Raw genomic sequence first — 13,898 nt, 5'->3', positions numbered from 1 at the left:
AATATGAAACTTAACGTTTCGACATCATCGGTGTTCGCTCCAGTCTCTATTTTTTGTAGCTTTAACCCATATTTGTAATACACAAGAATTCCACCTCCTCTCTTGTTACTTCTGCTTTGTGTGATTACTTCGTAGTCCGGCAAGCTAAATGCAGACTGTGGTGTGGAATAGCTTATCCAACTTTCCGTGCAGGCCCGTAGCTAGAGGGGGGGGCAGGGGGTTAACTCACCCCCCTGGGAGCCTGCTTTGTCCCCTGTGAAAAATATGCACATTCCTACCCGGAATTCTCACTATTTTTTAGAATTATATCCTGTATTGCTCTAGGAACAAAACAAAGACACATTGATCTGGTGATTTATTAAGGTATGTGGGATTCCATATAATGTCGTACAGTCAACGGCAAAGATAACTTTTTATTCCACATCCTGTGTTGTTTTAAGGAATGAAATTATGCTGGTGCGAAACAGGCATTGCCCTCTGCTTGTTGAAGTATTTATTTCAATTCATTATCATCATATTGTGCAATACAGAGCGAATGAAACTGGTGATGGACAACTCGCCTACTGTTTCTTTTGCCGTTGGGTGTACCAGTATATTAGGGGAAATCCCTTCCAGATTCAGACTTCGGGAAATTATTTCGCAATTTTCAGTATTTAGCTGTGACATTTTTAGTAGTCTTGTATGTTTGGACGTTTATCTTGGATGTGTTGCCATGAAGTTTGAACTACTCAATTTTTTGTTTCCCGCATCTACCTTTCGGTAATAGTGATTCATGTGGTAGAGAGAGGGAGTGTATATTTGATTCTTGTTACTTATCGTTGCTTTTCTGCCTCTTCTAGCTAATCGCGACAGTGAGTGATGACGTGAAATAGATGAAGAGACACTCACAAACAGTGGCGCAACCACAAGGGGGTCAGGGGCCATTGTCCCCCCAATCTTGGAGAGAAGTCCATTATAGGGGGTAAAGATTAAAGTAAAAAAAAAGACTAACAGAATCTAAGAATAGCAGGAGAAATGGATACTCGAGATGGAATTAGTTTTCACGTGTTTCTTGCATTTTTCTTCTAGACTGTTAAAGAGAATGTCATGGCACCCCGTGAAATTATTTGCGCCCTATTAAATCATTGTTGTTTTCAGATTGTAAAAAAGTGAACCTAAAAAAATTTTCTGGCTCGCTTAGATCCCAATATGATTCTTTTCTGTAATGGATTCTAAATTACGAGAAAAAGAAGAAAGGCCATATATGTACTTCAGATTGTTGCTGCTAATCAGTTTTGTCTTAAATGCATGAACATTTCTTTTGAGAAAAAGGAGCGTGCACATTTGAGAGACAATTTGCATATTTTTTACTGTTGATTTGTTATGAAGCGGATGAATTGATTATGTAATGTATAAATAATATTAAAGAAACTTTGAAAACGTACACAATTTAGTAGGGGTGTGCGGGATCCCGAAAAGTCGGGACCGCGATCGGGAAAAAAAATTCCCGTCCCGATCCAGACTTTTCGGGAACCCAAGCAGACGGGAAATACCGAATGGTCATTTTAAAAAGTCGTTAATTCTCGACGTTTTCTGCATTGCAAGTGTCTGGAACGATAAGTTCCAGACACTTGCATTATTAGTTTTTATTCCAGAAATGCAAAAACAATCACTTAAAAGTGAAAATGACGGGCAGAATTCGAGATTTCCAGAGCCTCGGGAAATGGCAAATTTTTTCCGTCCCGAATGTCGAGAGTTAAAAAATTTCCCGTCCCGACCCAAAAAAAATTGTCCCGCACACCCCTACAATTTAGCGTTAACATGTTGCACATGTATTTTCTTATTTTACGTCGCTCCATGTCAGTGGCGGATCCAGAGCTTACAGTTGAGATGGGCGAATTTTAGTTGGCCAGTTCACCTCATCGAGAATCAGTTCTAATCTACACTTGCACTGTTTTATGTAAACAATACATAGCACCTTACTCCAAATAGGGACAAGGCTCACTTCCATGTTCTATAGACTGGAGTATTGTCTTGCAAAAATAGATGTCCAGGGCTGGAATTACTCCAATTTACACGGTAAAATGAAAGACCATAGGAATAAAGTGAATAAGCAGGGACGTAGCTAGGTTGATCAGTTTGGGAGGGCCCAAACGTAATTTTTTTTCTATCAAACTATTATAAATTAACAAACTATTTATACGCCATATAGGCCTATACTGTATACATACATTATATATGTGTGTGTATGTACACACACACACTCACACACACATACATACATACATACATACAGTGGCGTAGCAACAGATCGCGAGGCCGCCATCCATTCTTTAAATTTGAAATATCAATGTAAATCGATACTAAATGTTCATGGATATGCCAGCAATTTATCAATTTAAATAATAATAATAAATTGCTGAAGAAAATTATATTTAATAATTTCACTCACCCGGAAAGTGTATTTGAGGAAGATGAAATCGGAAGCTGTAGGGCATGCCCGTACTCAACGGAAGCGTCATGGGGGCCATCACCGCCCTCTCGAACTATGAAATATTATAATGTGGAGATATAAAAACGTACGAAAATAACATTGACGATTTTTCAGAATGTGCAAGAATTTCGATTTCGTCCTTGCATATAGGAATGGGTTGTCTGAGGAGAGAGAGTCAGGCTCCAGAAGTCTGCAGTCTGCAACATTGAGTAATTTTTGTTTTATAACCATTGATGCAAGGCTAAAAAAAATCCCCATTTAGTCGGGACAGTCCATTCATGTTACGCCCATGATTTGACGTATTCATTCAAATTATAACGTTTAACTAGAATTTATAACCAGAGAAAAGCAGAATATTTTAATTTTATTACAAAAATTAGTCTTTTCCATATTTTTTCTCGCTTCCATTTAGGCTATTAGGCCTATATTTTACGTATCAACCTTTTGGGACGCAAGGGCCCTTTAGGCGTGAGGCCCCGGGTGGTAGCCCACTTCGCCCACCCCTTGCTACGCCACTGTATATATATATATACGAGGCGCATCCTGAAAGTAAGTTTCCCTATTTTTTTCCCGTTAAAGTAAACATAATGAGCCGTGTAAATTGCGCATGCGGAGCAGAGCTAAGACGTATCAATCATATGCCAGGCGGACAGATCCCGCCCGGCGCCAGTAGCGAGGCAGCAGTGGTCCGAAGTGGAAGCTCGTATTCCTTCTCCCGCCGCATGCCAGTAGCGAGGCAGCAGTGGTCCGAAATGGAAGCTCGTATTCCTTCTCCCGCCGCATGCGAGGTTCGGTCGGTGATAAAGTTCCTGAATGCACAAAGCATTGCGCCAATTGACATTCATCGTCAGCTCTGTGAGGTCTATGGGCCGAACATTATGAGTAAGCAGACACCAGCGACTAGTGTTGCCCACGAGACGAGACTTTGGCCTGTCTCGTCTCGAAAATATTCGTTTGTCTCATTACACATGGTCAATCTCGTCTCGTCTCGAATTTTTAAAAGCCTGTCCCGTCTCGTCCCGTGAACAACACTAGTCGCTGGTGTCGGCAGTTTTCGGAAGGTCGTCAAAGTGTCCATGATGAAGAGCGCAGTGGGCGTCCGTCCCTCATCACTGATGATCTGGTTGAGCTGGTGCAGCAGCGCATCGTAGAGAACCGTCGCTTCACGATTACGGAGTTCAGTAGCCTTTTCCCGCAGATATCGCGATCTGTGTTGCATGAGATTGTCACGCAGCGCCTGCTGTTCAAAAAATTGTGTGCCAGGTGGGTGCCGAAAAACCTGACACCCGAACACAAAATGAAACGTTCAGGAGCAGCACTGACATTCCTGCAACGGTACCATGATGACGGCGATGATTTCCTCGACAGGATCGTCACGGGCGATGAGACGTGGATTTCGCACTTCACCCCGGAAACCAAGCAGCAGTCAATGCATTGGCGGCATAGTGGATCTCCGGTCAAGAAGAAATTCAAACAGACGCTGTCGGTACAGAAAGTGATGTGCACAGTGTTTTGGGACAGGAAGGGCATTTTGCTCATTGACTTCCTCCCCAGAGGTGAAACAGTGAACGCTGACCATTACTGTGAAACACTAAGGAAATTGCGACGTGCCATTCAAAACAAGAGGCGTGGCATGCTTACTGCAGATGTTGTGCTCCTCCATGACAATGCTCGTCCACATATGGCACAGCAGCTGTTTTGACGGAATTTGGCTGGGAGTTGTTTGATCATCCACCTTACAGTCCTGATCTGGCTAGCAGCGATTTTCACGTTTTCTTGCACCTCAAGAAAACCTGTCCGGTGAGCGTTTTGACAACGACGAAGAGCTGAAGACGTCTGTCACACGCTGGTTCCATTCACAGGCGGCAGAGTTCTACGACAGTGGGATCCAAAAGTTGATACCACGATACGACAAGTGTCTCAATTCTGGTGGTTGCTATGTTGAAAAATAGCTGAACCTTTGCTGTACCTGTTGCCAATAAATGGTTTCCTGAAACTGTTGGTTTTTTTTTAAAAAAAATAGGGAAACTTACTTTCTGGATGAGCCTCGTGTATATATATATATATACTTACTTACTTACTGGTCGGCGCTACAGTCCATGTAGGTCCTTGGCCTTCCTGACTACCTCTCTCCATTCATCTCGATCCTCTGCTTTTCTTCTCCATCCTTTAACTCCTAATCTTCTTAGGTCCTCTTCCACGTCCTCTATCCATCTTTTCCTGGGCCTACCTCTTCTCCTTCTCCCTTCCGGTTTTCCATTGAATATTTTCTTGACAACCCGTGCTTCTTCCATCCTCTGAAGATGCCCAGCCCATCGTATTCTACCCTGTTTGATCTTCACTACAATATCTGTCTGGTTAAATAATTCCTGTACTTCCATATTTGTTCTCATTCTCCATCCCTCTTTATCTCTTACCGCTCCAAAAATCCTTCTCAGTATTTTCCTTTCCCACCTTAACAACCAATCTTCCTGTCTTACCGACATCACCCAACTTTCTGAACCATACATTAATATGGGTCTTAATATTGTTGTATATATTTTAATTTTTGTGTTCCTACTAACATTCTTAGATTTAAACACATTTTGCAAAGAAAAGTAGCATCGATTTCCACTTGTTATCCTTTCCTGTATTTCTGTAGCCGTCTTGTTATTCGCTGTTATTATTGAGCCCAAATATTTAAAGGCTTCCACCCTTTCATATTCTTTTTCATTTATTATTATGTAAGGTTCTCTTCTGCCTCTTTCTGGATTTCCCATCTTCATATATTTTGTTTTATTTGTGTTCACTTCCAGTCCTAGTTCTTGAGCTTTCTCTTCTAAAACTTGATAACTCTCTTCCATAGCTTGCTTATTCCTTGCTATTAAAGCTACATCATCTGCATATGCTATTTGTGTTAGTCTATTTAATATTGTTCCTCCAGGGTTGATTGGTAGTTGTCGGATTATTTTCTCCAATGCTAAATTAAATAGTATTGTAGAAAGTAAATCTCCCTGTCTCAGTCCTTTCTCTACTTTAAACATGTTTGTCATTTCCTGTTCTACTCTGACTTTACATTCAGTTGTTTTCATTGTCATTTTTGTCAGTCTTATCAATTTCCTTTGGATCCCAAACTCTTTCATTATACTGTAGATCTTAATTATTTCCAAGCTGTCGTATGCTAGTTTAAAATCGACATATAGTTGGTGAAGTTCTTTTTTATACTCATAGAACTTCTCCAACACTTGACGCAGTAAAAATATCTGGTCCATCGTGGAGCGATTTTTTCTAAATCCTGCTTGGTAATCTCCCATGATTCTTTCCATCCAATCTTCCAATCGTGTTGCTAAAATTTTACCAAATACTTTATAAGTTCCATACAGTAGTGTTATTCCCCGGTAGTTTTCACACTTAGCTTTATCCTCTTTCTTATGTATCGGGCATATTATTCCTACTGTCCAGTCTCTGGGCATTTCTTCTTTTATCCAAACTTCTTCTATCACTTCATATATGGCCTTCTTCACTCCTTCTCCACCATATTTCAACAGCTCCGATTCTATGCCATCTTCTCCTGGTGCTTTATTATTCTTTAAGAGACTTTATTGCATCTTTTACTTCCTTTAAAGTTGGTATTATCTCTTCCTCCTCTTCCTCACTTTTCCCCTCTTCTTTATCCTCCTCATTGGTTCTGTTAAGTAATTCACAGAAATACTCCTGCCATCTTTCCATCATCTTTATTTTGTCTCCAATGAGGTTTCCTTCTTTATCCTTGTAGAAAACTGCTCTGGGTTGGTATCCTTTCTCCAGATCTCTTGTTCTCTCATAAAACTTTCGTATCTCATTTCTATCTTTCATTTCATCTAACTCTTCTATTTTATTTCTCTCAAACTGTCTTTTCTTAGCTCTACATGTCTTATCTGCTTCTCTCCTCTTTTCTCTATATTCTTCCACTACTTGTCTTGTTCTCCGTTGAAGCATCCTTTTTCTGGCATCGTTTCTCTCCTGTATTAATATTGAGCATTCATCATCAAACCACTGTTCTCTCTTGTTTTGTTTCTTTCCCAATGTATCCTCTGCTGCCTTACCTCTTACTGTTTTTAGTATTTCCCACTTACATTCTAGTTCTCCTTTCTCCCATATATCCTTTTTGGTTTCTAGTGCCTCCATAAGTTTTTCTTGGTATTCCTCTCTTACTCTGGTATTCCTGAGCTCCTCTACATTATGTTTCATGTTCTTACTTTCCTTTTTTGATCTTTTCACATCAATTGTCTGTCTATACTTGATTCTCACTAGATGGTGGTCTGTGTCACCATCAGCACCTCTACAACTACTGATCTCCATAATATCTGTGGCATGTCTCCTGTCTATTATAACATGATCTATTTGGTTTTTTGTGCGGCCGTCTGGAGACACCCAGGTCTCCTTTTTTATGTCTTTTCGTGGAAGCCAAGTACTTTTAATTACCATTTCCTTACTGCTTGCAAAGTCTATCAATCTCATTCCGTTATCATTGCTTACTTCATGCAGGCTTTCTTTGCCAATTATGCTTCTGTACATCTCTTCTCTTCCTATTTTGGCGTTTAAGTCCCCTAATATGATTTTTACATCATGTCTTTGTACATGATTTATTTCTTCTTCTAATTTTGAGTAAAAAGCATCTTTCTCCTCCTCCTCTGCTTCTTCTGTGGGGGCATACACACAAAACATTGTGATATTGCAGAATTTGGCTCTAACTCTGACTGAGCACATCCTATCATTAATTGCTGTAAAGTTAATAATACTTGGTTTAATAGACTTTTGGATTAGGAAACCTGTACCATTATTACCAGTTTCTCCTCCACTATACATCAGTATATGTTTTCCAGACGTTATCATTCCTTGTCCTTTCCAGCGTGTTTCTTGTAATGCTAACACTTTCACTCCATATTTTTCTATTTCTTCTCTTATTTCTCTCCGCTTTCCTGGTCTCTTCAATGTTCTTACATTCCAGGTTGCGAGCATTATATCAGTTTTCCTTCTCATTAACCTTTTCTTTCGCCGGGTCATCAACAAATTATCCGATCTCCTCCGAGGCAATCTTGTGGTATCCGTAACAAGTTCTTTTGACGGGGTAGGGGAGTTAACCCTATGCCAACCCCCAACCTGGAGGACCAGGATTTATTTAGGGTTTACTCCCCTAGGTAGGTTGGTGCTGCTTTGCCTTCGGAGCCCTTCCTACCCCTTGGTTTTCTGTCAGGGTATCCTTCCCTTAGCCTTTGGGGATCCCTCCCCTCCCTGCAAGGCAGCAGGGGCTGTGCTTATTTAATGGCGGCACTACTTCGCCATGTCACAGTGCTGTCTTTGGGCATTTCTAGGTTTTAATGGGTGTGATCCTGCCACAGATCACTCCCTCCAGACCCTGATAGCACTGCCGCCTCGGTCCGGGACTGCTTATTTGGTTATTCACAGCTAACCATCATATCTGATGGCCATTCGCTATCCGCCACCTGCGACCTGCCCAGTAGCTGAGGCCCGCCCTGGGTATATATATATAGAGAGAGTCTTGGAAAGAAAAGGAGCAAGGGCATCCTCGGTGGTGCATGGTATCATCGTGGCCTTGTAATCAAGGGGTTCCGGGTTTGATACCCAGTGGATGCTCATAGTGGTTCGGATCCCACTTTACACTGTAGAACCAGCCCCGATTAGGCATCTAATGTATAGGCTACAGTTCATACCAGAATCAAATCCGGTATCTCTTAGTTCAAGGCGACCACGTTCAGCACTATTCTATAGGGCGGGCCCGAGTCTTCTATGGCATCTGTTTCTTCACTTGGGAAATGATGACGATAAGAACTTATATGCACACGTCTAATTGCATAATATTAATCTTATTTGTGTGTGGAAAACTGAATATATGATGGCACTGGATAAAACAAGGTTCGCACATGCTCAAATGATTACGCTCTCGTCTTTGGTTCGGCAGGTTCAACAACCTGCACGGGTTCGATTCCCAATGGAGGCACATAGTTGTTCGGATCTTACTTATAAACTGTAGGTCCGGTCCCGATTATCCTTACTGTGCATAAAGTGGACTTAAAACAACAGTTCAATTAATCAATCAATCGAAAGGTTCAAGGTTTGATCCCTGGTGGTCAGGCCGGTAGCCAGAATTCGATTTCGGAAGGGGGTTATCCCTTATTGGCAGCCGCCATCTAAAGATATACAAGATGTTTAATCCTGTTAATGAAGTAAATTTAATTACTACTACACATTATTGAAATCAAATATTTGTAGTATTTCGGGAAAGTACTGCAGCCCCCAAGCCCCTTCCCTGGTTATGTGCCTGCTTGTATTAGTTCCAAAATTTCTATGCTGTTCCAACATCGTGAGGACAATTTGGGAAGTACTTGAAAGCAAATTCTGCTCTCGAAACTGTATGGGACTCGATGTGATGACCACGCGCAACCGAATGAAAGAACTCTTCGCAGGCCTTGTCCCTCAATATTAATTTTACTGACTAATTGTAAGTTTTTCTCGGCCTCCTCGATGACGCAGTTGTAGCATCCCCACCTTGTAATCAAGGGGTCCCGGGTTTGATACCCGGTGGAAGCACATAGTGGTTCGGATCCTCGGTTATCCTTACTGTGCATACAGAGGTCTTAAAACACAAACTCGATAATTGATAGGTTTTAGAAGAACTAAACATAGCTTTTTATACATTGTATTCTTTTCACCCTACTTTTACAGTTTTTCTTCCTAACAGTTCCACTGAGTATAACATGCTACGAAACCAGAGGTCCAAGGTTCAGACATTGGACAGTTATGGTTGTATCATGTCTGCTCATCGCCATCCCTTCGGCTCATCATACATCCTCATCGTCGCATTTAACCCAAGAGGTAGAAAAGCGGCGTAATATTGTAATATATAAATGATTGATTTGGTTTATTTTACTTTGCTTTTCTGACACTTTTTGGCTAAGCGTGAAGATGAAAATGAGTGATGTGAAATTGATGAGAGGACCATCATAAAGAACACAAACGCTCAGTCCGGGATTTGAACCGAGGACACCTGGCATCGTAATGCACCTTGTTAACCACTGCACAACAAATAGAAACAGAATTTTATAAGTTTGTCGCGTGTTACTCACAAATCCAGAATATAAAAAAGGAAAGTTAAAAATTTGTACTTACGTATGTGAGTATAGTGCTCTTATTGTAGAACGATGTTTCAGAGATTGACTATCTCTTTCCTCAGGTTCGTATAAAAACTAAGTACTTGGCATAGTACTGCGTCAAAAATGTAAAATGAGTATTGTGGTTAAGGGTTGGTTAGGGTACATTTAAAATATTAAGTTTTTGCTATTAGAAGTACGTAAAAACCAAGCCGTTCCCTAATAAAACTTGTACAGTAGACCTATTCACAGGTAAAAAAGTTAAAAAATCTAAAAAACCTGCATAAATCACAATGCAACCTGCAGGTTTGGCCTTTCCTACCCAACTGTGCTTATCCATCCACATGAAGGTCAATTCACAATGAATATTTCCCCTCCCCTTAATTTTCTCGTTTCCCCTTATTACATCACAAATCCAAGGTGAATTCACGTTCCTCTCTTGCAGCTTGCATAACTTCCGGAGTGACGTGGAAACCGATATTGGGTTCAATCTTCCAGGCTTTATCCCATTTTTTGAGGAAATTGATCCACCCTTCTTCCAAATTTCCTTCGTCCATATTAAGATTATTCTTCCCCCCCTACAAATACTCGCTGTTTCACACACGTTTCTTCCTAATTTCCTCCCCTCTTTTCTGATTATCTCTTTTTTTGCGATTCTATGCCCACTTTCCAAAATGTGTTCTGAGAGACCCGTTTTGGGAACTTTTTCCCTTATGTCCTTTTCATGCTCGCTCCATCTTTTACCCATATTTCGGCCCGTCTGTCCTATGTACTCCTTCCCGCATTGGCATTCTATTCGATAAACCCCCTTCTGTTTTTCCGGTATTTCCCTAGTTGTCTTTCCTTTCTTATAATCGGTGAAGTATTTTTCTACATTCTTTGGTGCTTTCATCCCGCAAACGATTCCAAAATCTCTCGTTATTTTTCCGATTTTTTCCGATACGGATTGATGGTAAGGGATGCCAACGTACTTTACCCTCCTATTTTCGATTTTTTCCCCTTCTTTCCTAATAATTTTCCGTGCTCTCTCCGCTATCTTATCCATTTCTCTATTTGTGTATCCGTTTTTTAATCCTGTTTTTCTTATCCACCGAATTTCGTTGTCTTTTTCTTTTTCATTATTGCATAGTCTACCGGCCCTAATAAAAAAGTTAAGGAATACGTTTTTCTTTGTTATTTCGGGGTGCGCCGATTCCTTGTTAATATATAAGTTCCCCGATAGGGGTTTATGATGTACTCCTGTTCTAATCCTATTCCCTTCTTTCAAGATAATGAGATCCAGGAAATTGATTTTTCCATCGCTTAAGTTTTCCCTAGTGAAGTTTATTCTTTCATCTTGTTTTTCTAATTCTTCAAAAACCTTGTTCAGTGCTACCCCCTTTCCTATAATCAAGATATCATCAACGTATCTCCCATAATATTTAATACCCATTCCTGTTTTTTCCAAAGCTGCCTTCTCAATGAAGTGCATAAAAATGCTCGCTACTATATCCGAAATGGGGTTTCCCATCGCCAAGCCTTCTTTTTGTCTATAAATACTGTCATTGACATAGAAAAAATTATATTCCGTTACAAGGTTATACCATCGTACATATTCCCAAGCAGTTAGGATGTCTATTCCTTTTTCTAACAGCCACCTTAGTAAACAATCTCCCGCCCGCCCCCTCGGTACACTTGGGTATAAGTTAACAACATCAAAACTACTTATTGTATCCTCGTCATCAATTTCCAGATTTTCTATACATTCTTTAACTTCTACGGCATTCCTAACGCTATATTGGGTGTTCTCATTTATCTTCCTTATTCTTTTTACCAGCATTTTTGCTAGCCCATATCCCGGATGTTCGTATGTTGGTATAATAGGCCTAAGTGGTATGCCTTGTTTGTGTGTCTTAGGTATTCCAAAAGCAATTGGTATGTTGCCAACTTTAATTTCCTTAATAAGGATTTTCTTTTCGCTTGTGCCCAATGTAAAGCTTGTCTCTACCCCTTTTTTGATCTCTCTTCTAATCTTATTAATAGGGTCTTTCTCTATTTTCTCAAAATCGTTACCTTTAAAGCTATCTTCTAATTTTTGGTGATATTCCTCTCTGTCCATGATAACCAACTTGCTTTTCTTTATCAGACCTAATTAGAAATACGTTATTCGCCTTCACCCATTTTCTTACATTTTTTAAATCGCATCTTAGGTTTTTAGAAACAGAAAATGCTTGATTAGTTATTTGTTTCTCCATAACACGTGATTATATTATAAGTATTATTCGCTGTATGACTAGGGATTAATTATATTTGTATGTCTAGCCAACCTAGCCACCTAAGCAGCAGCAGATTCCGGATTTGCAGGTGGAGGCTAAATGAAGAAAAATCACAGAAAGTCAGAAAGATAAACAAATTTTGTAACATAATAGTTATAGAGCATGCAGACGGCTGTAAAAACAATTGCTACATACCTAGTTTCCTTCCTTAATTGAAACGTGGTTTATTCTTCATTATACATGAGATCAACCACCATGGGAATGAAACCCAGGATCTTGTATGGTAGTCAGACTCTCTTTTAGAATGTCAATATGTTGGATATTTGGTCGATCAGTCGATCCTGATTCATTGTTTCCAGGGGAAGACAATCTGGCAGCTTGTCATTAGACATTTTACTCGCAATGTAGGAAAACGAGATCACAAACACTTCGTGATGCTATCTTCTTGCGTTTACAGAAGTTTACCATCGCTCGGACCACAAATCCTACTTCAAACTATCTGACAGATATCAATTGTCCACCAAATCAACAGATGAACCGACCACTTCGATTTTTCTCCGAATTTTCAGAAAGTGGCCTTTCCCCTCCTTTGCAGGGCAGGTCATTAGCAGGAGGGTTGAGTGCATGTGAGAAGAACCGCTATATCATTCATTACAGCGCCGAAAAAGGGACAAGCAATAGAATTCTGTACTTGGAATTTGAAACGCATGGGGATATTTTTTCTGAACCATAAAATAATTAACCCAGAAAGTTCTAGCCACCCCTAGCTAAATCTTCCCGTTTGTGTCGTCCTTTTGGCACCCATGGAGCCAGTGCAGGGCCAGATGAAGAGAAAGTCCGGGTTTTGGGGGGATCCTGGATCTGGTGTGCAGCAGGGAGGAAAAGTGCATTTTCAATAGGTGTCAAGACTTCCCTGACCAGGGCGGACCACAAAACCATTAACTGCACCCCCTCCCAATACATCTGTTCGTGTTCAACAAGCAAGAAACAGGGAAATAAGAAAAATGCCTTGCTTGGGTTTGTGCTACTGAAAATTGAAGAAGTGTTTCAAACTGCAAGCAAAATTTACTGAAGAATTATTTTGCAATATTTGTCATCAAAGTAAAATTTCCAGCAAATACAGAACAGTTTCCCGGGGCCACGTGGGCATTTGCCAGGGCTAGTGCCCCCCCCCCCCCCAACGACATCCCTGTGAATAAATAACGAAAACAAAAGAGGTTCTTTCCAGTGGTCTCGGATTCGATACCATTTTGCGGAATAGTAGTTGAGATCCAAATTTAAACTGTAGGTCCAATTCCGAGAATAATGTCAACTTTAATCAAAGTTTAAAACAATAATCTTAAGTGTGTTAAACTTAGTGATAAAAGACAAAAAACATTTGAATCTTCAAAAATATTAGGCATAATAATATATCCAAACTGCGGACAGTTGGGAGGGGCGATCACCCCTATCGCCCTCGCCTTGGATCCGTGCCTGCTCCATGTTGCATGTGTGTACAATATATGTTGTACGTGAAAGTTATACCTGTCATTTATGTACCAAAAAAAAAAAAAAAAGAATTGTGTTCGTCATGCATTTTCTGTCAGTTTGTGTGCTTGTTTTCCATTATTATGAACAGCAATGTGAAATTGAATGTGTTGGAAAAATATTTCAAATCATTTGTTCCAACACAATGCTTTAGCACCGTCTTCTACCCCCATTTTGTGTGACTTAAAACGGTAATAATGTCTTTGATGCTCTGTTATTACTACTACCACCGCCACTATATTATTATTAGTAGTATTATTGGCACGTATGTCCTGGTAGTTGCCCTCTCTCTCTCTCCAGACCAAAAAAAAAAAAAAATCATTAAGCCTTGTTTCCATGATTATGAAAAACTAAATATGCTGACCAAGGCAGAAATTTATTTTATTAAAAAGTCTTTTGTACTTGATACAGAGTCTGAAGAAGACCTTGCTAGAAGGTTGAAACGTTACGTTTAGTTTATGTTTTTAATAAAATAAATTACTGCCTTGGTCAGCATATTTAGTTTTTACAAAA

General features: G+C 40.1%; 1 protein-coding gene across 1 annotated transcript; it reads right to left on the bottom strand.

Annotated features, from left to right (window-relative positions):
• Positions 1–6,034: 6,034 nt before the first annotated feature.
• LOC145985565 (uncharacterized) lies at positions 6,035–7,009 on the bottom strand. Its single transcript, XM_083119636.1, has one exon. The coding sequence runs from the start codon at positions 7,007–7,009 to the stop codon at positions 6,035–6,037; it is 975 nt and encodes a 324-aa protein (XP_082975762.1).
• Positions 7,010–13,898: the final 6,889 nt, after the last annotated feature.

This window comes from Lepisma saccharinum, chromosome 3 (assembly GCF_977018435.1).
Source record: "Lepisma saccharinum chromosome 3, izLepSacc3.1, whole genome shotgun sequence".
Classification (NCBI taxonomy): Eukaryota; Metazoa; Arthropoda; class Insecta; order Zygentoma; family Lepismatidae; genus Lepisma; species Lepisma saccharinum.
This window is presented reverse-complemented; position numbering and strand designations above follow the sequence as displayed.